The sequence below is a fragment of the Eulemur rufifrons genome, chromosome 1 (assembly GCF_041146395.1).
Source record: "Eulemur rufifrons isolate Redbay chromosome 1, OSU_ERuf_1, whole genome shotgun sequence".
In the NCBI taxonomy this organism is placed as follows: domain Eukaryota; kingdom Metazoa; phylum Chordata; class Mammalia; order Primates; family Lemuridae; genus Eulemur; species Eulemur rufifrons.
Genome location: NC_090983.1, coordinates 63,183,283 through 63,207,698, shown reverse-complemented (window position 1 = coordinate 63,207,698; position 24,416 = coordinate 63,183,283). Strand labels below are relative to the sequence as shown.

At 36.5% G+C, this 24,416-nt stretch overlaps 1 protein-coding gene across 15 annotated transcripts in view; it reads left to right on the top strand.

Annotated features, from left to right (window-relative positions):
- SLC4A10 (solute carrier family 4 member 10) overlaps positions 1 to 19,143 on the top strand; it is a 313,419-nt gene extending 294,276 nt beyond the window's left edge. For 8 of the 15 annotated variants that reach the window (XM_069472125.1, XM_069472113.1, XM_069472090.1 and 5 more), the window contains 4 exons: positions 7,597 to 7,664; positions 11,015 to 11,131; positions 11,961 to 11,999; positions 17,064 to 19,143. In XM_069472125.1, coding sequence (XP_069328226.1) covers positions 7,597 to 7,664; positions 11,015 to 11,131; positions 11,961 to 11,973 — 198 coding nt within the window. In that variant the 3' untranslated portion in view covers positions 11,974 to 11,999; positions 17,064 to 19,143. The remainder of the gene's footprint in view (positions 1 to 7,596; positions 7,665 to 11,014; positions 11,132 to 11,960; positions 12,000 to 17,063) is intronic. The other 7 variants (XM_069472121.1, XM_069472115.1, XM_069472076.1 and 4 more) reach the window with 3 other exon arrangements.
- The last annotated feature ends 5,273 nt before the right edge of the window (positions 19,144 to 24,416 follow it).

The window sequence follows — 24,416 nt, the reverse complement described above, 5'->3', positions numbered from 1 at the left end:
ATTCTTATTTATTAGAGTTTTTAAAAAATTATACTTTAGGATATTTTGATATTCTCTATTTCCATTTAGGGCTTTAGTAAATATTTGCTCTCATCCTCATATACCATTCAAGAAAAATATGACAGAGTTTGGCCCAAGTAAAATTTAAATAAGATGGACACAAGAATATGGAAATTCTAAAGCCTTAGGTTATCCATAATCTTGATGTGATTAAAATCATTTAGATTGCAACATTTTCCAAGAAGGTTTAAATTCCAAAGAAAATAATTTTGAAGACAAAACTCATTGGCTATGAGCTTCTCTTCCAGTCTTTCTGATAATTTCAGTACAGCAGGTCTTCAAATAACAGTTTTGTTATAAGGTTGATGAGAAAAAAACTGATTCCCAGCCAGGCCACCATCAGTCATGGTGGAGTTTGCATGTTTTGCCTGTGTCTTTGTGGGTTTTCTCTGGGGACTCTGGTTTCCTCCTCCATCTCAAAGATGTGCCATTTAGGTGAATTGGCATGTCCACATGTTCCAAGTCTGAGTGAGGGTGGGTGTGTGTGAGTGCACCCTGCAGTGGGATGGTGTCCTGTCCAGCGTGGGTTCCTGCCTCGCACCCTGAGCCGCCGGGAGTGGCTCCGAGCACCCATATTCTGAACTGGAAATAAGCGGGTTGGGAAATGAATGAATAAATGAATAAAAATTATTGCAAAATAAAAATTCATCAAGTATACAGTAATCATGTAAAATGCACAACAAACAATTCAGTATGAAAGTATTCAGTGAGCCAGTCCATATTTGTTATTATTTTTGAACTATTTGGTGATAGAATATGCTCCTTATGGTTTTCACTTTGCAAACATTATTCTTTGATTTAACCCACCACCTCTACAACCACTGTCACTCCCTGATTCGTCAAAATTTAGGTAATTCATTATCTTACTTGCTTTTACTAATCTTTCTTGAATTTATGTATAGCTCACTTTATTTCAGTGTTTAATATCAAAAGTGCTTTAAGTCTTTATTTAGAAGTTTGGTGATGTTTTTGTGATCAGAAATGTGCTGTAGGAACTTAAGTCTTGTTTGTAACCATTAGCCTGTGGTAAATTGGTTTCATCATCCGTTGTTCTGTTTGAAGTCTCAGTTTCCAAGAACCTATCAACAACTGTAAGTGAGGACTTACTGTACTATTAATTATGCTCAAGTTGTAATGTACATATGTAATTTGCTTTATTTTCCTACTTTTATTTTCTTTCAAATGTCTTTACTGCTTCTGATGGAATCAGCTAGCAACAGCACTGGGCATATAACCATCTCTTCTGCAGCATTCTCCTTATGTGATACTCATACCACAAAACATTCTTGCCCTTAGAACTTCAAAAAAATTAAAAATGATATGTAATCTACTATAGTATGTTTAAAATTCTTCCCTATTGTGATTCAAAGAAAATTTCAGGTTCACCTTTTATTTTTCTGTGAAATAGGAGAGAACAAGTTTGATTCTAATCCTAAATGTTTTAGAATTTGCCATTCCCATTGCCCAGAGCCACTCCCACAGCTGTGTATGTGTGGTACGTGTATGTATGTGTGCCGTATGCCCATGTTGGAGTTGATGAATCTCACGGGGCAGAGACCCTGTGTCTAATCTTTTTACATTATGTACCCACTATACTCCAATGGGTATTTACTGTTTTCTGAATATGAAGATAAAGATTTTAGAAGTAACTAAATATTAATAAATTTCCTAGAACTCATACTTTCTGAAAGAATACAAATATTGACTTAAAGATTTACTGGGGCAAATTTACAGCTAAATCCTTCAGATCCAAGTTCGAGGGGAAAGCCTTGCAATACATTAATCACATAGGTTTACAGATCCTTAAAATCTCAGATGGATTAATAAGATGGTACTTTCATGTGATCATCAGCACATGGAAAGAAACAAGAAAAGCAATAATACAGTCAAGAAATAATCCATAATTGAACATTAAAATATAGTTCTGATTAGTACAAAGACAGCTAATTCTCTTTCAAACTGGAGAGAGAAAAGGAAGTTTAATGATGTTCACTTTCTAGTCTGGAATTAGTATTAAAAGAGTATGCTCAGTAAAGAGAGTAGGAAGATTTAAGAAGGATTACATTAAATCTTAAATTCCTGGTTGATTTTCTACTTGTATGCCTGCATCTCGGTATTCTCTTTTCTTGAGGCTTATGGACTTGATGGAAGGATGTGATCTTACTGTGGCGTCTTATATGAAGGCCCAGCCTTCAGGAGATTGTGTGTTAAGGTGGTAAAGGGACAAGTGCTCCAGAAATGTTGCATTTCTGCAATTGCTCAAATTAATTGAGTAACTTTGATCGTGATCTGGCAAGATGGTAAATGGCAGAAATGTCTCAGCTCCCTGAGACTTGAATTTAAAGTAGGCTCACCTCTTGTCCTTTTGATGATAGTTGCAAGCTTGTACCTTTATCCTCCAGGGTTTTCCGATCAGTAGCCCATTTCTGGTCTTATGGCACTGAGAAAACATTCATTTGACCTTAAAATTCAATAATGAGTTAAGCAGAATAAATAGCTACACAGGCCAGTCCAAGGTCGCAGAGCTTCTGTTCCAAATTTTCATGTACTTCATGCATATGCATATGCATATGCTTCAGTTTTTAGAAAGAAAGGATTATAATCAGGGTAGAAATGAATATTGGAACCCTGACATTTTGCACATTGCTCTGTGTAAAGGGAAGACTGCAGAATCAAATTCTGGATGTCCAAATGTGCTCAGAGTATCAACATGCCTTCCTTCTTACTTAAATATTCTCTAGGACATTGTGCATATTTGACAAAAGGCTACTGTTAAAAGCAGAAAACCCCAGCAGAATGTTTGCTTCTGGGTAGGGGGAAAAAGGGTTAATGTTAGATAACTCCTGGAAATTCAACTCTGTGGAAACGATCATGATACTGATACTTCTTGATTTACTGGGAGCTCACTAACATACACTGTAGGAGTAAACAAAAATCGGGCATGGAGCCTTTTAATCTGTATAAAGCAGGATCATGGAAAAGGTCAAGAAAACATAAAAGCAATCTAAAAACAAGAGCAACCAAAAAATTACAGAGGATGTCTTACTAAAAAAGGTCAGAATTGGTTGTGGCTTGGGAAGCATGGCCAAATTATTATACAGAAAATATCATTGCTAATTGAATCTTAGGGTGGTGCAAACATATTCTTCTTCCTCAAGCAGTGGTTTTCCAACGTGTGGTTCTAGAACTTCTGCTGCATCAGCCAACACCTGGCAACTTGTTATAATGCGAACTCTTGGGCCCTACTACAGACTATTGAATCAAAACTCTGGGGATGGGGCCAACCATCTGTGTTAACACCACCTCCAGGTGATTCGGATGCATGCTAACATTTGAGATAAGTCCTTTCCTCAAAACACAGATTCTGAATCTCCAGAATATTATCTTCTAAATACAATGACACCCTATCAGAATTTTAAATTTTTTAATAATATATATATAATCACTTAGAGACACTGAATCAAATATTCTGATGAAAAAGATGCTACCCTCATGTATTTATTAGTATATGAATTCTATACGGAACCCCTCCCCATTTTTCCTTTTCAGCTTTTAGTGAGTAGTTTCATGTATTGACTCTTCTATTCATTGCAAATCATAAGAAATACTTCTTATAAATATAAAATTTATGGTTTTCAGAGATTATATATATTTAATGTTTGCAGCATTATCTATTTTATTAGTAATTGGTGAAGAGAATGGTTTAACACTTCTTACATTCTGTAGGCTTTGTTTTACTCTTGGGTAAAATAAAGGGCTTGAGTTTGATTTCTGAAGTCCCTTCCATTTCTTAAGATCTGTGAATTTTAAAATTGCTGAATATTTTTTCTCTCTAATACTCTAAGCATCTTTGTGAACATTGGCTCTCTGCTGTTGTTGTTTGAGCTTCGAGATAGAGATATTATATTTGAGGACTCCTACATTCCTACATAGATACAGACTTTGCCAGAAAAAAAATGTATATAGTAACACATTACTCATTTCCCTACAAGTAGGTAAAGGAAAAAGCATTTGTTAGGTATCATGAAATATGAATTGTAATATTTATGCTATCACAAAATACAGTTCAGATTCATGGTATCATTTGATATATAACACCCTACTTATCAAAACACACCAGAATTTGACTTCAATTTTATTTTCGCTTCTACAAAAGGCCTTTGACTCCAACCAGGCTAGTTGTTCACTGTCATGCAAACACATCTTATTTATTCTTCCCTTTTTTGGTTGGCCCACATTGTTTCTTCCCACCTAGAGTTTCTTCCTTTCTATGGCCTCTGTTCCAGTGCTTTTCATGGTGAGCCTTCATATCTTCCAACAGTAGGGTTTCCATCTTTCTTTCCATTGTTGTATCCCAGTACCTCGTAAACTACCTGTCATGTAGATCATGCTTAATACGTATTTGTTGAATGGATTAATTAATAGCTCCTGGATTATTCTTCTTGTTCACTATGTGCCTAGCACATAATACATGCTTGGTAAATATTTATGTGCTGTTGAGTAGGTTTGTTTTTCTAAGCCTCAATTTTCCTGCCCTTTACTGGATATAGCACTAATTGTCCTTCACTTATTTTGTATTTGAAAAGTACTTTGACTATATTAATTAAAAGATGGCATTTAAGTCACAATAAATAGCCCTCAGTGAAACTGGAGAAGCCCTGCAAATGTTTTTGGGCAAACTTTGATCATTACCCCTTTATCATCTTCCCCATGTTGTAGAACTCTGCATATTTTTTGATGGAATTTGTGTAAGCTTAGTACTGAATGGAACTCATTTTAAGGTACTTGTGACTTAGGAGGTGGCGAATACTGGGTGAGCGTCATGCTGTCACTTTCTTTTTCTTTTCTGGTACAGTTGAGATAACCTAGGCTGTGAGTGCCATAACGGCTAGTGCCCGATTTGACGGCTCCTCCTCAGAAAGCCTCGCTTTTTGGCTTCCTCACCGTGCTGCCAGGACGCAGCCGGCCCTCCGTCCCTGCGCTCCGGGGCCCACCCGGCTGCCTTCTGGCACTGAAGGCAGCGGCTGCTCTGCCACCCTTCTCTGCAGATAAGCATGGCTTGGAAAAGCTATCTTTAGAGGTGATGAGTTTTTGTTTGGATAGAATTATGACTAGTATAAAGCCCACACATGCTAACAAGCCACAGAGTGCAAAATAATTATTGAAAGCAATTTGAGAGAAAAGTGGAAAATCATCTGAAGAAAAAACAAAATTGTTCACAAAGCTTTGGTCCAATTTTTACTGTTAGATTGAATCTTGAGCTTTCCTTCTCTGCTGCCAGGTAACCAATGCACTGACAACACTGTTCTTCTCTTTGGATTCAGGGGATTTTATTCTTTCTTAAACCTTTCTACCTAGCTTCTTGATATTTTATTCTGGATTGGCCAGACAAGATACTGTCTACTGGGCTTCACCTTTCAGTGGGCAACCAAGGAAAGAATTGCACTTTACTTGTATCTTGGTTTTACTTTTGTAGCCTTTGGTATCACTGAATGTCTTCTCTTTATGTCCCTCCATGTACTCAGTGCTCCTATAGAAAAAGTAACTTTTTCTACCTGAAATGATACCTACGCTTTGCCCATGGCCTTGGGGATGTGCATATAAGTTTACAAGATGTATGTATTACATTCCATATTTTATGACTAACTCAGTTGCCAGGCATGCCTCATTCTAGGCTGCATATAAGCTCTGCAGTGCTTGAATGGGTAATGTCAAACCAATGGTATGTCTGCTCATCTTGATTTAGCTCTAAAAACAGTACTGCCAAATGACAAGGGGAATAGGCATGATACACAAGTAATAAAATACATTTAATGGACCCTAAGTTATTTTTTTCCCTTGAGGAACAGCAAGAAAGAGAATTAAATTAGTTCCTGGAATGAAAAGGGGTAACACACATGCCATTGGCCCCACAGAGTATAAATATCACATAGGGTTTCTCGGAGGAAGTTTATAAGCAGAGAAGCAGCAGAGCTCACATAATTCCTGGCTCTCCATTGATTCCACAGCATAGGAGTAGAGATTCTGTATCCACCACAGCCAGAGTCCCAGCAGAGAGGGCTCTGCCTTGGCCAGCAGGTTGGCAGTGTACTCCAAGAGTGAAATGAGACCTGCCCTCACATTGCATTATATATTCATAGGTTAGCTGAAGAGGCACTAGAAAACATTTTGTTTCCTTAAGTAATGAGAAATGTGGCATGGGATATTCAGACTATGGAGTGTGAGGTGGAGGGCCAAGATCTGATTACCTTAGAAACAGCCTTGCACACCAGGAATAATGACGTCAACCTACGGGATCTCTGCAAGCTGGTTAGGCCAGCTTAGCTCTGCTAAGCTACTGAAAGAGGGAGGGAGATGAGCCTTCAGGGCCATCCCTATTTGCTCTCATCAGTTCCCATTTGTGCAGGGGGTCACTTAGTTTTTCATGTCTATACATCTTAAAGTTCCATTTCTGGAGTTAGAGCCATTTTTAAATGACTCAAAATAATTCTTTGAACTTAAACCATGCTAATTGATCCATTTGAAAATAAATATATTAAATAAGATCTATAATCTATAGATAACTGTCTCTTTTGGTGCATGGAAAAAGTTTGATGGTAACATTATTTGAAAACTAAGCCAGGACATTTCAGTATGGTAGCCATAAGATTATCTTTATCCCAAAACATAAAGTGAGTCTAGAGTAGAGAGGACACGGGAATTTATATTTCTAGCAAGAAAAATGTTATATATGAAGAAATGTATATATGAATATATGAAGCATTTCCACCCTTTGGAGAAGGGCAGAATATTGTCATTGTAAGAAGAAGTTGGAGGCATCAAAGTCTAAAATGTATCTAAATGGAGTCAAACTACTTCATTTTCTCCTCCATCAAGGCACACGTGTGTTTTGATCCATACAGGAAGATACTTTCCACTGTCTCTTTCCAAGTCTCTAGAGCAGTGATTCTCTAAGTGTGGTCCCCAGACCAGCATAATCAACATCACTTGGAAACTTGTTAGAAATGTGAATTCTTCTGTCTTCTCTACTCCAGACTCACTGAATCAGAATCTCTGGGGGTGAGACCTAGCAATCTGTATTTTTAACAAGCCCTCCAGGTGATTCTGATGTAAACTAAAGTTTGAGAACCACTGCTTGGAGTACATCCCTCATCCCCTCCTAATAGAGCATTCTGGGAATATAATTTCAACTTTATAACAGTAGAACTGATTATATTACCCCTACTTTTGTCCTTGTAAAATTTAGATTAATTTTTTTAAAAATCTGCTTGGAAATTAACCAGGTTTTCATTGAGTGACATGAAGGAGATTGTTGTTAGCATTTAAATTACTTTGTGTTATGAGACTCTCATTAATTACTTATGTTCTTAGTAGCTGATACTTTATTGAAAGGACCTGTGCTAACATTAATAAATGCAAACAGAGTGGAAGGTCCCGAGGTTAATGAGATAATGAAACATTAATCTGTGTTTCTTCTTTAATGTAAAATGGAGATTCATCAGGTTCACTTTGTATACTTTCCATTTGTCTTTTCAGGAAGAACAAAGTATGCTAGCTATGGAAGATGAGGGCACGGTACAACTCCCGTTGGAAGGGCACTACAGGTAAGATAGAAATTAAAAAAAAAGCAACAATTTAAATAATCAAATGTGTTGCTATGTATTCTGTTTAAGAATTTCATACTATGTGGACTCCCACAGAGGTTTGTTGAAGTTGTGTTAAAGAAAGAACTAAGACTAATGATTAGATTACCCTAGCCCCAGTACTAAGTTTTACCAATTCTGGCTGTGTGACTATACCCAAGTACAGGTATAAGGAAGCAGGATGGGGAGCTGTTTTCTGAAGTATTTTCTTCTCATATTTTATAATGTTTATGAAAGATCCCTTTTATATTCTTAGAAAGTAGCACCTGAAGACAGGTCAAAATTTACTTTTGGTATAAATGAGCTAGGTATTCACCAAATTGATCACAGATAAATACTTCAACTCTGGGAATTTGCCTCTAAAAAAGGCATTTCCAAGGAGATAATCTATTTCTTGAGTTGAAGGATTGAGTCATTTCAGTCGTTTTGGGAAATATTTATGCAATTCTCCAAAATATTTTAATCTTGTTTATGTACGAAGACAGAGCAAAAGAAAGCAAACTGCTGTAAGTTATGATAAAAACTTTTGCAAGTATTTGGCCAAAAATTATCTCTTTTTCTTTCCCTCTCAGTATAATTTAAATAGTTTTCCCATACAATTCTATTTTATGTTCCATTTAGTACCCAATTTTATGATCTCAATGTGCTTGAGGACAATGTGAGGCTATGCCAGTAAAAAAACAGAGAAATCTTTTCTCTGAGGAGGGAATTTGTCCTAGTGTTGAAAAACAAGATATGAGAGAGAGAATCGTCTGGATCTGCAGGGTCTGACTCTAAAATCATATTCCCTAGAATTTTAGGAAATATATACCACTTAAGGATAAGCAAGTATAGAAAGTATAGAATGCTAAGTATAGAAAGCATTTTATCTTTTTTTTTTTAACAACATTTAAATTTTAAAATCTTGTTGATTGTTTAGTTGAATCAGCATATTACCAAGAATATTCTGTGGAAACTCCTCTCATGTGGTACCACACTCAAAAGGGCTTTGTGGTTAAATAAGTTTGGAAAATGTTCTAAAACTGCATTCCAGTTTGGAGATTCACAATGCATGTTAGCATATGAAACAATCTAAGTAGTACTGCATTAAAAAAAAATGTTTAACTTTGTTTAGCATTTTTTTCAACTCTTTTGTTCACAAGACTCTTCTTCACATAATATGAAAAACTTTTATTTCTCATGATGCTTTTCCAGAAGTTAGTTAATCTCATGCTTTGACTTACTAGGAAACTGTCTTTCTAGGAAGACTAAGGGGCTGGAGGGTTTAGAGGGATTAAAGAACACATTTCTCAATTGGGCAAGGAAGGGAGATCCAAGATTTTGTTCCTCTCAAAAGTTGAATTCGTTACTCTCTTGTGAAGAGCCACCAATGAGGGTCGTGTGGGGTCAGCTTGGGATCTCTGGAGACATGATTTTTCCATAGCAGAGTATGTTTCCTATAAAGTGAGAGATTTTTTTCTCATTCATTGAAACTCGTTTTCACTTGGTCTGCGATTTATTGCTGCTGCCATTTGGTTATATTTCTAGCCCTGGGGATGTTTTGGAGCATCCTGAATATTACCTATAATTGGTGCCATTTTAAAATGTAAAAAAGAGTACCTAGCATAGTACGAGCCCTGCTATTATAATTCCCCCAGCATCTGGAAAGACTTCTGTCAAACACACAGGCTGCATTCATTTATTCAACAAATACTTATTGAATGAGTACCAAAGGTTTGGCTCTTAGAGGAACAGCAGTGAAGAAATGGTCAAGAATCCTGGTCCTGGCTGGGCGCAGTGGCTCACACCTGTAATCCTAGCACTCTGGGAGGCCGAGGCAGGAGGATCGCTCGAAGTCAGGAGTTCGAGACCAGCCTGAGCAAGAGCGAGACCCCGTCTCTACTAAAAATAGAAAGAAATTATCTGGACAGCTAAAAATATATATAGAAAAAAAAATTAGCCAGGCATGGTGGCACATGCCTGTAGTCCCAGCTACTCGGGAAGCTGAGGCAGAAGGATTACTTGAACCCAGGAGTTTGAGGTTGCTGTGAGCTAGGCTGACACCACGGCATTCTAGCCTGGGCAACAGAGCAAGACTCTATCTCAAAAAAAAAAAAAAAAGAATCCTGGTCCTCATGAAACTTATATTCAAGTAGAATAGAGGTAGAGGGAGACCAAACATAAGCAAATGAGAAAATAATGTAGTATAGTATTTCAGGTGATCAAAAGTACAATAAAAACAAAAAGCAGATAAAAAGGACGGGAGTGTTATGAGGGGATGGAAATAGCAATTTGAACTAGTGTAGTCAGTGAGAGCATGTCTAAGAAGGTGACATTTGAACAAAGGAGGGGAATGGTTGCACCATGTGAAGGGACATTATGAGCAGAGGGAAGAACAAGAACAAGGCCCCAAGACAGCAGCAAGGCTATAGTGTTCCAGAAAAATCAGCAGGCCATTACATGGTGGCTGGAGAGGAGTGAGAAGATGCAATGGCAGGAGGTGAAGTCAGAGGGTGGGAGGGTGGGGAGGACAGAGACTTACAGGCCCTTGTAAGGACTCAGCATTTACTCTGAGCCAGTAGGAGCCACTGAAAGGTCTGAGCGCGGGAGGGAGGTGACCTGTGATGCCATGAATGTTAGGGGCAAGAGCCGTAAGCAATGGATGTGCAGAACCTCATCCCTGTAAATTGAAATAAATTAAGAACATTGCAGACCAAATCAGTATCTATACAGCTCAAACTTTTCTTTAGATTTTTTATTTTTCACAAATTTTTTAATAATTCAGAGAAATATTCAATACTTCTCCATTTTAATTATCAAAAATACTGCACAGTAAACAAAATATGATATAAATCTATTTACAATAGAATATTATTCAGCCTTAAAAGGAAGGAATTTCTGACATATGCTACAACATGGATGAATCTTGAAGATACTATACAAAGTAAAATAAGCTAGTCACAAAGACAATACTGTATGAATCCACTTCATAGAGACAGAAAGTAGAATGGTGGTTGCCAGGAGCTGGGAGAAGGAGGAAATGGAGTTATTGTTTAGTGGGTATGGAGTTTCAGTTTTATAAGATAAAAAGAGTTCTGGAGATGGTGGTGATGGTTGCACAACATTATGAATGTATTTAATGACACTGAACTGGACATTTAAAATGGTTGAGATGGAAAATTTTATGTTATGTGTATTTTCCCACAACAAAAAAATTGAGAAAACGTACTCTAGATAGACATAAGATTGTCCTATATTTAGTTTCTATCATTGAATAACTGCAGTTATTTCTCTAATGTTTATTATTTCATTTTGGATAAACTCCTATCTAGAGATGATCCATCTGTGATCAATATTTCTGATGAAATGTCAAAGACTGCCTTGTGGAGGAACCTTCTGATTACTGCCGATAATTCAAAAGATAAGGAGTCAAGCTTTCCTTCTAAAAGGTTTGAATTTTAAAATAATGAGAATTTATACTGATTCTAATTGTTTTTGACATAAATCCATTAGCAAAAGACTAATTCTGGTGTCCATCAAATTTAGATCTAAAATATTTCAGAAATTCTTTTTGAAAGTGGGTAGAAACGATTATTTTCACAAATGTTGGTATGTTTTTTAACATCTCCCTTTCAAGTGAAAAACTTACCCCTAAATTATTGTAGTGGGGGAAAATGGTGCTATAAATGAGTCCCGATGTGCATGGTCTTTTTGATGTTCATGTTGGCCTACTATTTTGCAGTATGATTTTATTTTATTCTTTATCACCCACTTCCCAGGACCCCTTTAGGTATCTGACCACATTTTGCACTCCTTCATTTCCCTTTTCTTAAGCCAATATGCATTGTATGTAAGCAATGATGATTTTCTATTTAGTATATTTCTAGTCCCCCATTCCAATGGCCCAAAAATCTTTTATAAGCTTCATACCCCAAAACTTTCAGCTCCTGAAAGTTCTATCCATTCTAACTTTTCTGTATGTAAACATACGAACAACTCTTATAGTTTAAGTGCATGCTGGGGCAAGAGTGTGTCCTTAAATATCAAGATGAGATTTCCAACTGAATTTTTTAGAATTTATAAATAAGAGGTCAAATCACCCAGTCTCCTTAGATGCTGATCTGAAAAAAAGGAATTCCTATGTTATGCTAATATCTCTTCTTGTTAGAGAGTGATTGAGGGATTTGGGACAGTGTTTATTATAATTATTAACTTCCTTTTTTATAACCTTAAATTAACTTTTTCTACTTAATTTTTATATTACATTTTTGTCATAAGCTCCCCTTCCTAATCACTCTAGAAGCTGATTCCCCAAAGGTAAGAGAGACCCTCTCCCTCAAACCTATTCCTTGGTTGCATTTCCTTATGTTAAATGGTGTCTTCTAGAAACCTGGTTAGTCTTTGTCCTCTGTGTGAGTTTTGGGGAGGCAAAAGGCATGGAGAGTCTTGGGCTCAGATACAGTATCAGATCGAGTTTCATGGCATTTCTATCACTACTCAGCTCTTTAAGTGGGTCTGAAACTTGAGTAAAGTTTTTTCCCTCCATGATTTATACAAATGCATCAAACTGTACCAAACTGTATTTGGTAAAGAGGCTGCATTAGATTTGGAGAATGTCTTTCTATATTTCTTGTTGCTGGTTTTTGTCACCCCAAAATAGCATGCTGCTTCAGTGTCATCTCTGTACCAAACAGCATGATCAAGAGAAGACAAACAGCAAATGTCCAGTGTCTTCATCCCAGAAGCTGGGGATTCTGTCTCTCAACTACCTCCAAAATTTACTCCAAAGTTGGTTAATATATGTTACTCAATAGGCTTTCTCAAAAACTTTTGGTTGGTATTTTCTGCCTTTTAATAGGACTTAAAAACCTTCATGTATTTCTTTGCTTGGCTCAAGCAAAAGTAACATTTTATTCTAAAACATTCTTTAACTCCCTTTCCCAACAATCCCTGCTATAATCTGATAATTCTCACAGTAATTCTGTTTTGCTAGAACTCTTGGAAGAAAATCAGAGTTATGAGAAGGATAATTTCTCAAGCCCATTGAAATATATACTTGTGGACCCTTTCACATTAAAAATATGGCATTTCTCTAATTTTTTTTAAAAAAATGTGAAGTCCAGGTTTATGAGATCAAAAAAGAAAATGCTGTCTGTGGGAAATACATGGAGAATTTGAGACAATCAAACCTGTGGATTGTTTTTCTTCCTATATAACATCCATTCATAGTCCTAACTCTTCCTCTGTTTTTCTTTGGTTCAAGCAAAAGTTTTTATGACATGATATTTTAGGCACTCCTTAAAGTCAAGTCAAGTGACACTCCACCAAAAAAATCTTTTTTAAAAAAACATATGTATTTAGATGATTTCAGACAGTAATTTGACTCTACTGAATAATGCAATGTGCGTTAAAGAAGGGCCAATTTTAAATAGATCATCCTTTATATTTCAATATAACTACTATTTCTTATTCTTTAAACATGTATTTTCACCAAATGTGAGGTAAAATAGTATTTATTTGTTTCTTGTTGCTGAAATAAAGCTATTTTAACTATTGTGGAATGAAAATTTACTTAGCTTTCCTTACCTTTTGATGTGATCAAAAACATAACTTTCCAGCCGGGCACAGTGGCTCACGCCTGTAATCCTAGCACTCTGGGAGGCTGAGGCGGGAGGATCGCTTGAGCTCAGGAGTTTGAGACCAACTTGAGCAAGAGCGAGACTCCGTCTCTACTAAAAATAGAAAAAATTAGCCGGGCATGGTGGCTTGTGCCTGTAGTCCCAGCTACTCAGGAGGCTGAGGCAGGAGGACCACTTGAGCCCAAGAGTTTGAGGCTGATGTGAGCTAGGCTGAAGCCACAGCACTCTAGCATAGGTGACAGACTGAGACTCTGTCTCAAAAAAACAAAACAAAAACAAAAAGAAGTCTATAGCTTCCCATTTGAAAAATATCTCTTGGTTGGTGGTTAATGTCTTTTATCCTCATAATGGTAGAAGGTCTGGACAAGGGTATAGCTAGCTGAAATCCTCAAACCACCAATACTGTTAATAATAAAGCAATACCCTTCCAAAACTGCTACTTTCTCTTGGTATCTGTTGAAGGCTTTAAAGCAAGATGATCAGGAACTATGAAAATGTATCCATTGACAAAAACAGCCCTAAAGACCAGGTTACCAGGGTCTGTATCTCCTGAGTCCTAAGCTGGTTTCTGTGCAGCCTTTGACACCCCCTGACCGCCGCAGTTATTTTCTCTCTCATCCCTTGCTGTAATGTGCCTCAGAGAATGCTAGAAAACTTTTCTTGGTGGAATTTGGAATAGAAGTCATATTTTCTCAATTATTTCATTCATTTTTTGTTGTCAAAAATGTTTTATCTGGTTTAACTGAGAGTAGACTCTGAGAACTAACTGCAAATTCTACTATATCTGGAGGATGTCTAATTTGGATCCTAGCACCATACATACATGCAACAAGCACCTCTGCAGCCTGTTGAATGAGTTGGTGGAAATAGGGCTTATTAAAAACCACATTGCATCAGAATAGGTGAGCAACTGCTATGTTTTATAATACTAACATCCAAGATAACTGTTTCTGGAGAGAGGTCCCTGGCACTGCTAGGAAAGCAGCACTTAGTTTTGCCTGGGTGGCAGAGGCTAGGCTGTGGGACCACCCTCTTCCCCACAAACCTCTCACCAGGGCCCTCCCCTTATCCTCCCGACTACCTTATATCCCGGATTATCCTTCTTTGCTCTGATTTCCTAAGCCGAGGCTCTCTCATGAGCCCTTGGTAAATATTGTTCATAACAGCCATTTTAGCACCATTGAAAAGTAATGATTTCATAGATTTCTTAGCAGCATGACAGTACCAGATCACTCTTTGCCTTCTCTTGAAATATTACTTCCTTATAAATTTTTAAACTCCTCAAGGTCAGGGACAATCTTGTCCATCTTGTATTCCAAAGTCTTTTCAGAGTAACCTGCATATAATAGATATGCAATATATGTCTATTATAATGACACATAATAGATAGGCAATATATATTTATTATAATAAAAGCATAAAATTGATTGACATCCAGAAAAATGAGTGTCACAAGGCAGCTAGAGAGCAGTAGCTGAACAGTAAGAAGATTCAAATTGAAAATATGTTTCACAGAAGTCTTGAGCTGGTTATAAAATTTCTGCTTCATAATTTGCTGAAATCTAATCTGATACCAAAACCATGGTGTTAATGAAGGAAATAAAAAAAGTCATTTAATCGGTCATTGTTTTGTTATTGTTTTGTAACCAAACAACCAATATAAACAAAGAAGGGTAGCAGGAGAAAGCACATCTGTGGATCAAGTTGACATTCTGAATCTTTTATTCAATACTTGGTGATGAATAGTGCCATTGGGAACGCACTTGTTTAACAAAAGATTACGGAACACCTGCTATATTCCAAAGTATCGTGCATATAGAAACTGTGCATGTATAGGGACCAGTACGTCTCTGTCCCCACAATCTCCTACAGAAAGGATTGAGTATTTTATCTTTTAAAAGATAGAGTTCATTGGAATTGGGAATACCAGCCTCAGAATTCTGGAATTTGAGCTACAAGGGGACGTGGAGGCATCTAGTCCAAAACTAATTTTACAGATGAAGAAACCAAGTCTCAGAGAGATTAAATAACTAGTCCAAGGTCATGCAGCTCCTTCTTAGCTTCTGGTAACTGAACCCAGGTCTTTAAACACCACGCCTAGGGTTGCCCCTTTTCATTGGTTTTGTTTGGCAGAAAAGACTAGGACCCAGGTAAAGCCCTAAGGAAAAGTGAATTTCGAAAGCAGGAGAGCAGACACTAGTCATATAAAAGGAACTCAAAGTAGAAGAAAGTGAGTCATACAGAGAGAGGAGTTAAAAATACAGAGTTAAGGCTCTCAACACATCATGTGCACACTGTCATCTCTTCTCATGGAAGGAGAAAAGAAAAGGGAGAAAAGTTGCTTTGCTCTGACCTGTAAGTAGTATGTGCTGAGAAGTGTGGCAGGCACAAACCCGGGCGCCATAGACATGCGCTCACACCAGCTCTCAGCGCTGGCAGCGTGCCACAGATGGCAGAAGCTCCAGCACTTCTTACCTGATGGTGCCGGGTGGTGGTGACAACTGAGAAGGGCTGTTTCTAGCTTGAATTGGAGGAAAAACAATTTAAAAAACACACTCTAAGAATGTGTCTGAGTTATTGACCACTAAGAAAGCTGCACAGAAGGCCCCATAGAAAAATGGAGTTTTATTACTTTATTACTTGGAGAAGGGTTATAAAACCAAGGGTGTCCCCATGATCAACTGCTTCATAAATTTACATTAAGGGCTGAAGTTAACAGTAAAAATTGTAAATTCTTCCAGCTCAGGGCCTCAGAAGCTGGTTGTGAGTTTCCCTTTATGTCACCATGGGAGGGTCACAGAGAAGCCTAGATGTAGAGGGCGTTGCCATGCGCTGGAACTAGTCGGGCGGGGTGGGGGGGGTGAGCAGTTCTGCTGCCTCTGCCCCTGCCCCAAACATACTCTCTTGGTGGGACCTTGATCCATGTGAAGGCATTATTTGAATTTTCCATGACAACTGTCAATAAGAGAGTAGGAAAAATATACAGTGGAAAGATATTGAAAGAAATAGACAAAAATGGTAGAATCATATTACCAGCTTGCCCATCAGTAAAGTTAATTGGAGGATGAGATTAAACAGAAGCCACTTTGGAATGCGTTTATTTGAGGAGGAGTGAGGGAGAACATCCTTCCTTTGATGTACAGAGTAAGCATTTGTCTGTAAATGCTTCTGTAAAAGCATTTGTCCAGACACAGGTGTCTGGAGAGCAGTGTGCGTGGTGACCTGTCCTCTAGGCCAGTGGAGATGTGTCTGTCTTACCTGACCAAGGTACAGTCCTCACTAAAGGTCAAGATCCAGTCCATGTAAAAAGGATGAGCCACTTGCAGCAGAGCCCAGAAATGTCTACTGTGACATCTTGTTCGTGTCATTTATTAATACTAGAGTTGGCGCTGTCTTCAGATGGGGTTATGGTTGACATTTTCAACAATCATCAGTGAGTCATTTGCCCAAATGACGATCACGGTATTAATCTTGCATGCCTTTGGACCTGTTTAAAAAATGTCTGGTTTTTGTTTTTTAGTGTCTGTTTTGAATTCCCCCCTCTCTGCGGTTCTTGGTGTCTATCTCACTGTGTGCAGAGGATTTTAAGTGTTGCTGTCTATCTGTGCTTTGCAGCATGAAAGAGTGATGCCTAAGGGCTCTTGTGGTGGTTTGGGGTTGACGGGTTTTGTGTCTGAGCAGGCAGATCTCACTGTAGCCATGCTGGATTGCAGTAATAAACTTCTCCTTTTTTCCCCTGTAGCACTGAAAGCCGAAAAGAGAAGAAAGCTGACTCAGGGAAAGGTGTTGACAGGGAGACTTGTCTATGACTTGATCTTCAATTTATTTTTTACATATATATGAGAAGAGTGTCACAATTATTAATAAAACTGCTTTGATCATGTATTGTAAATTCTGTCTCTCATCCCAAATCCACCTTCATACTGTAAGTAGTGCAATACTTGTTTCATTTCTGTGTTTAAACAACTGAGCAGTGAGACACCCTTGTGAGCAGAAACAATAGGTAATGCAAGAATCTTATGTGTTCCTTGCTGTATGTTAGACATTTGTAAATACTGGATTCTCATTGTCAGTTTTATGAGAGCAATAGCTTCCTTAAAGAAATAAGTCATATTTACTGTTTGTATTTTCCTACTTTAGTGACCTGAAGATGCCTAATAATTTCATTCAGAAGAATTTTGAAAGGTAGTCTTACTTCTTTTTATTTTTTATAGCTTAGCGTTAGTGACTTATTTCAAAAGACCCAAATCAAAAAGTTAGTTTGAAAGCATTTTTAATAATTGTATTTATGCATTTCCTTGATTTAATATGATACATTTAATACTTAACAATTTATATGTAACTGAAACTTAAAGTCATTTGAAAAAATATGTAGAAACCTGTTCACAGCTTGTTAAAAAGAATCAGATATAATGCAAAGGTGTCAAGTTGTATTTGCTTAAAATTCAAGTTGTGACTACATGATTAAATATTAGGCTTGTACGAAATGCTTTAGAAAAACTTTGTAACAGTTTTGTGGGATTTTCAATATAAACCTTTATCAGAAATGTGCTGTTAAGCTTCTCTCCCATTGAAAACAGATGTTTTCCAAATAAACCTATTATATACATGCACATGGAATATCACATGTGAATCATTGTACATGAAACTCCACTCCTGTACAGTTATCTGCTGCTAGTGGTCATGCACTGCTTAACGCTGGTCCTGAATCACGTTCTAATGTTAGACCAACAGGTCTCCAACTGTAATTTTTTTTTCTTCAAAGTTTTTTCCACTTTTTACTTAATGCATGTTGTGGAAAACAATCTTTTAAATGAAAATTTTAGATTCTGTTTGAGAAGATTCTGTATATATTTCAGTCCATCTTTATCAAGCTTATACAAGAGGAAGGAAAGTTAAGAAGTTTTTGAGTATTACTAAAATTCAATTTCATTCCATTTTAGATGAATATGAAGTTAATAAAGACTAAATCTCATAGTGCTCTTGGTTCCTAAGTATGATCAATGATCATCAACTTTATAATACTTCAGTGTTCAAGCTTACAATAATTCAGAGCCCTGTGGCTTTTTCAGACTATTAATTATGTACTCTGTAAGTGCACATGAAAAGTGCAAAAAAAATTCCTCTTGTGATTAAGCTAAGGAGGGAAAAAAATCAACAAAGCCTCCATTAGGTTCAACATTTTGATACATTTTACAAATTACCCTTACAATCCTTTAAAGAGTCTTTTTTTTTCTTATGGAACATGAGCTTAAAAATTATGGGAAGAAGAATTTGCAGTTAATAAAGTTTGTATTTATAAATGCTGAAGAAAAATACAGAAACTTCCTGTTTCAGTTGTGTTGCCTTTGTGTATTTTATAATAGACATACTATATTGTAAACATTCCCATTGTTTTATGATTTAGCCAGTCAGTCCCAGAAGCAGCCTCTTAGTGTTTTAATATAGTAATGACAGTTCTGTTAAAATGATCATAGTGAGTTAAAACCTTCACATGATCTCCTATTTGAATAAGCAATCATATCCAATGAAATTCTGTATTTCTGAGTATTTTTATAGTCATTTTGTTCTTGTGTGAATTTTAATGCTATCCCTATGTTAACCTAATATTTTGAAATCATAAAAAATATAATAAAAATGTAGTGTTATATATTTACTCCTAATTTCAGATTCCTGGTCAAAATTACTGAATATCTTGAATGTAATTTAGTGCAAAGTTTAAGTAATGTGTAAATGTGACTAGGATATTGTGTTTTTCACAACTAAAAAATGTTATGTGGAAATAAATATTTATCCTAACTAATTTCCTTGCACATTGTAAATTGTGATACAAAGTGTCTTGTCTTTTTTTCTTCATATTAATTAGTAAATCAGTGTAGAATATTTTGATCATTTGAATATAATATTTAAATTTAGACACCCCCAAAGTTAAGAAAACTTAGTGATGTAAACATTCAAGAGTATGTTTCAAGTGTAAACAAGTTTAATTTTATGAACAGAAAATCATGAGAACTATATAAGGATGTATTTTCTCATTTTCCCAGAAATGGGTGCAAAGGACATTGCTCCCATGACTAGTAAAAAGTTCCAAGGTCATTAGTAGGATCCCTCATTATTAGAACTCTTTAGACTTCTGTTTTTAACTTCCATGGGGAAAGCATTTTCTAAAAGTTGTCTCCTCCCTATTTGTTTCAAAAGTCAGATGGGACCATAATTCTTTTGTAGCCATCTGGCAGTGTGTTTTGGAGATAATTACATTCAGAACTCTATCTTAACCTACTGGTTGATATTTTTCTCTTGACTAGTGAGTTTACTTTGTAATTGCTACTATTTAACAGCTTACGATATTGGGAAGTTTTTTTCCTAAATATAATATGAATGTCACTTTGGTGAAGTTTTAATCTATAGTTTGTTAGAAACTTTCCACTGATGATTCACAAGTAACTTGTATTTCAACACGATGCATAGATCTTTTAGGATTTTTCTTGACTCTTAAAAGTGTTACTTATTCTGTTTCCTATTTGCACTGACCTACCTCTGTTTTTGTTTTAACTTTAGTCTGTTTGCTCATGGACATTTGCCTATTTTAGTATCATTGCAAGATTGCTCTCCAGTTTTTCAATGTATCTATTTCATATATGCACATGATGAAATTAAATTATCACTATTGGAAAGTTTTATGAGAATAATTTGGATAATATGATGATTCTTTAAATATCTACATTAAGAGGTTAGTTATAGTCAGCCCACTGAAGAAGCCCAAAAATCAAGAATTACTGGTAATGCTTTATTTTAGAGATCTATGTGGGTATTCTCCATAGAAAGCTGCTGCTAACTGATACAACTTCCATGGCCAATTCACTTGGTGTATTGGCCACTACGGTTTGTGCTGGAACTTTGAAAATCAGACCATAATCCTTCCTTCTAAGGAAGGGTGGAATACATACCTGTAATATAATATGATACTGAGTTGGTGGTTTGATTAAAATGGTGAGTAACTCAAGGATGGACCTTGAGTTTGAGGAATTTAAGGAAAATGTTATAGAAGAGGTAGCATATGAATTAGGATAGAAATGGGGAAGGAAAGGTACTCCAAGAACTGCAAAGATTCTCAAACCTATGTTAGTATTGACATACAGATGAAAATAAAAAGTAAAGATGTATGGCATAACTCGAGCCTGGTATATTTGATATATGGCTCAGTATGGTGTAGTGTCAGGAGGGTAGTGAAGACTTGTGGGAAAAGATAGAAACACGAGTCAGGGACATTATAAATGATGTTCAATTCCATACTAAGACATTTGAATTTTACTCATTAAGAGCTTTGAGTAATGATTAGAGAAAAATGAATTTTTGAAAAGATTAGGGTGGCAGAACAGTACAAAATATAGTGGGGAAAGAGTAGAATCATCTCCTTAGGGATCTTCCTCCTGGGATGACTCTCAGATGATAAAACCAAACTCTCCGTGAGTGGTGTATAAATTTCTATTAGGATAGAAAGCAGACAGGCTCAAGCATACTCCTTGGGCACCTAACAAGTACCTCTAGACATGGTAGCTTTATTATAATTATTTTTATGTAGAGCATTCTTTTATATATGGGGATTTTATATATATATATATATATATATATGCACATATATGTACATACAGTTGTATTTGAAAAAAATGTGAAAAGCATAGCATCAACAGAATAAACCTGAGAGTACTAAAAAAATCTAATTGTGGCACAGAATTCAGCCCCAATGGCTGCCTCATCAGAGTCCAGAAACCACCTTCCCCCCACCCACCCTCGCATCCTACCCCGCTCATCAGTTCTTACTGTGGACCTAGCTTTCTATGTAGGTACTCTTGCCTTTTGGTGTGTGTACAGTCATAGGTTTCTTTCATGTGACTTTTTTCTTCCATTTGTTTATAAGCTCCTTGTAGGTAGGAATGGTGTTTGGTGTTTTACTCCTCCTTTGTAACTTTCCAGAGCCCACTTCTGTGCCCTGCTGTTTACCCAGCCAGCAAAGGCTGTTGACTCATAAGTAAAATATATCAGAAAATTCTGCTGCTTGGTTCATTAAGAATGATTAGAGATCCACAAAGGATTCCCACTGACATGTCAAAAGTAAATACTTACTGAGTACCTTTATGTGCCCAGCACCTGAGGACACAGAAGGCTAAGGCAAAAACCTGTGCCACCTCTGGAGCCACCAAGGCAGGAGGAGCAGCTAAATAGCTGTGACTAGGAAGAGGGAAATATGAAAGAAAGGTGCCAGGCATTGTCTATCTGTAAACCTTCACAGCAATGCAACTATTGTGCGAGTAGGTATTTTTATATTTGTTTCCAAACTAAGACGCTGGAGTTCAAAGAGTTTAAGTAATGTTCTTTAAACACTTCCCAGTAGTGAGCAGTGGTGCTGAGAACTTAACCCAGGTCCCTGTGACCTCGGCTGCAGTGAGGAGGTACAATGTGACCACCTCCCTCCTCACTGGGGTAGTCATTCTGGCTCATGGAACCAGAATAAGGTTCAGAAGAGTAACATTTCCTCCCAATGTTACATTTTCTTTCTCACCCATTTTTCTGTAACAGTGAAAACCACACCAACCCAATGAAATACTTTATTTTTTTGCTCATGAGTCACAGATATCATGACTTTGGATAGAAGGAGCTTAAAAAAACAATTAAGGGTTTTGATTGTTGAGTGGTCACACTTCTCACCATGCTTACACATACTTTTTAAATAATTTGACAAACTTGGAGAGTTGGTTCAGATGAAAGGTTGTGTAGAGTAAGAACTGTGATTGAGTTTGTTGAAGTTGAAAGCCTGTAAGCACCAGAGAAGTTACCTTTCTCAATCGGTAGTTAGGAAGTTCTCTTTTTATTAATGCAAATTCTTGGGCTTAAATGTTAATATTGTCACAGAACGATAACATGCAGAAAGATGGTAAGTATCTACTGAGCATAACATTGTTCTTGTTAGTATCATGCTCTGATCTTTTCTTGTGAGGTAGTGATGTTATGCTCTATCGCCCTCCTCTGTCTCTCTTTCTCAACCATTTGTAGCCCTCAGACATTCTGAATACTCGCTCTGGGTCACTCGGGATGTATGCAAAAAGGTTCCTGGACACCACTGAAATAACTGTCACAAAGTTGGCCAACAAAATTTTCTTACTTTATGGAAAAAGCCATACTTGTGTTTTGGTGTTTTTTTATTTAGAGTTTATTGAGTCTTAAATATTGTTCACATCTAGTAGTCTTATAAGTCGGTGTTCTCACGTCAATTTAGAGAAGCAGCAGCAAACACCAAGAGGTGGAACTGGTAACCTCAGTGCCCACCTGTGAATAAGAAAGGAAACAGAAAATATCCAGAATGACATACAGGCTGATGTGATAATTGATCTCTATGATCGAGGCTCTAAGTCATCAAGGATGCACTGAATTATGTTCTGTGCCTGATATTTAAGAAAGTATGGAGGTATGTAATCACTTTTAGCAAGGTTTCCAACAAAAACAGTCCAAAAATAATTTTAAAAGTGGTTTTCTAAAAATCTTGATAGAAACTTCAACAACAAACCCTGTGTGCAAAGAAGAGACTATTTCTTCCCTTCTTTTGGTGTATGTGCCCCTGGGCACTGATGTACTTTAACAGGATGTTTATGAAAGGATACTTATTAATATAACTATGCATTTACCTGCAGAGGCTGCAACTGTCAATGGCAAGATGAGTCTGCACGACTTAGTGGTATGAATGGTTTCTGCATGTTTCAGACTTACCCTCAGATTAAGTTTATCTCTGGAAACCTGTCAATTTCTTTATCTTCTTTTTCCAGTAAGCTAATTTAAAACTCTTATTGTAGAGTAAACCTTGTCCTATGAGGGTCAAATGAAAACTGCTTTGACTTTATTAATATGATTACCATTTTTAACCCCCAATGCCTGAAAATTATGTACTGGGACTACCGCTGGGCTCTGGAGAAAACATTTAGCATGTTTAGAAACTAAAAAAACAATGAGTTCATATAATTTTGATATTATACAAATATTATACAATATCTGCCTTAGATACTATTATTTTAATATCTGGTTATATAATATCTGATATTGTACAACATCTGGAAGGTAAAAGGAGAATTTCTATTTAATCTGCTTTTATGACTACTAATTCTATCCAGGATATGAGCATATATTATTACTGCTCCTTGATATAGAACTCTGCAAAGATTGGTTCAGCTACTCACAATGATTGAACTATATCAAGAAATACAGTTTTGACAAGATCCCTATGGGTTTGAAGGTCAGTTTGTGGTTCCGATGGATGAGTGGGACTTGAGATTTAATTAAGGTGAAGTTACTCAATGGCGTGCTCTGAAAATATAGTTGAAGATGGATTTCACAATCCTCTGTCCATGCCTATGCATGACTCACCAGTCTCATGTTGAATTGATAGATTTTTTTCCATTTCTTCCATTTTTAGATTTTTATGCTGTAGCTCACCCTGTCTGGGAAAACTTTGTCTAGCAAATGGTCTGGAGCTAAGTTTAAATTCATAAAGTCAATTTTCAAAAAACAAGGCTGTTTTGCAAATAATTGAAACAAAAATCATGTTTCTTCAGTGATCTAGACATTGCTTTGCTAGGCCAAATTCAGCATTTGAAATTCATAGTTTCACTTTTATGGTGATGTCAACCAAAAATAATTGGTCAAACACTTAAGTGATTGACTTGACTTTTTTTTTTAACTTCTACTGAGGAATCAGAACCACCAAAATGATATTGCTTATATTAATTATTCTTATATGAGCCTCATGATAGTTCCCTAGAATAAAATTATAAATTATGCATTATATAAATAACTAAAATTATTTTAAGTCAATTTCTCAAAAGCTATATGTGTTTTTGATAACAGAAATTATGTCTATATTAGACAAAAACTTCATGAACTGCTTAGTATAACACATTTTTGTGTATCTAATACTTTACAAAAGCTGAACTCTTTCCATGTTTACAAGGTAGTCTTGGATTACTAACAAAATAAACATGAAGCTTTCTGGATAAACGTGTCCATATGCCAGTGTGGTTTAGGTCTGATTCAAGACATAACTCATTAT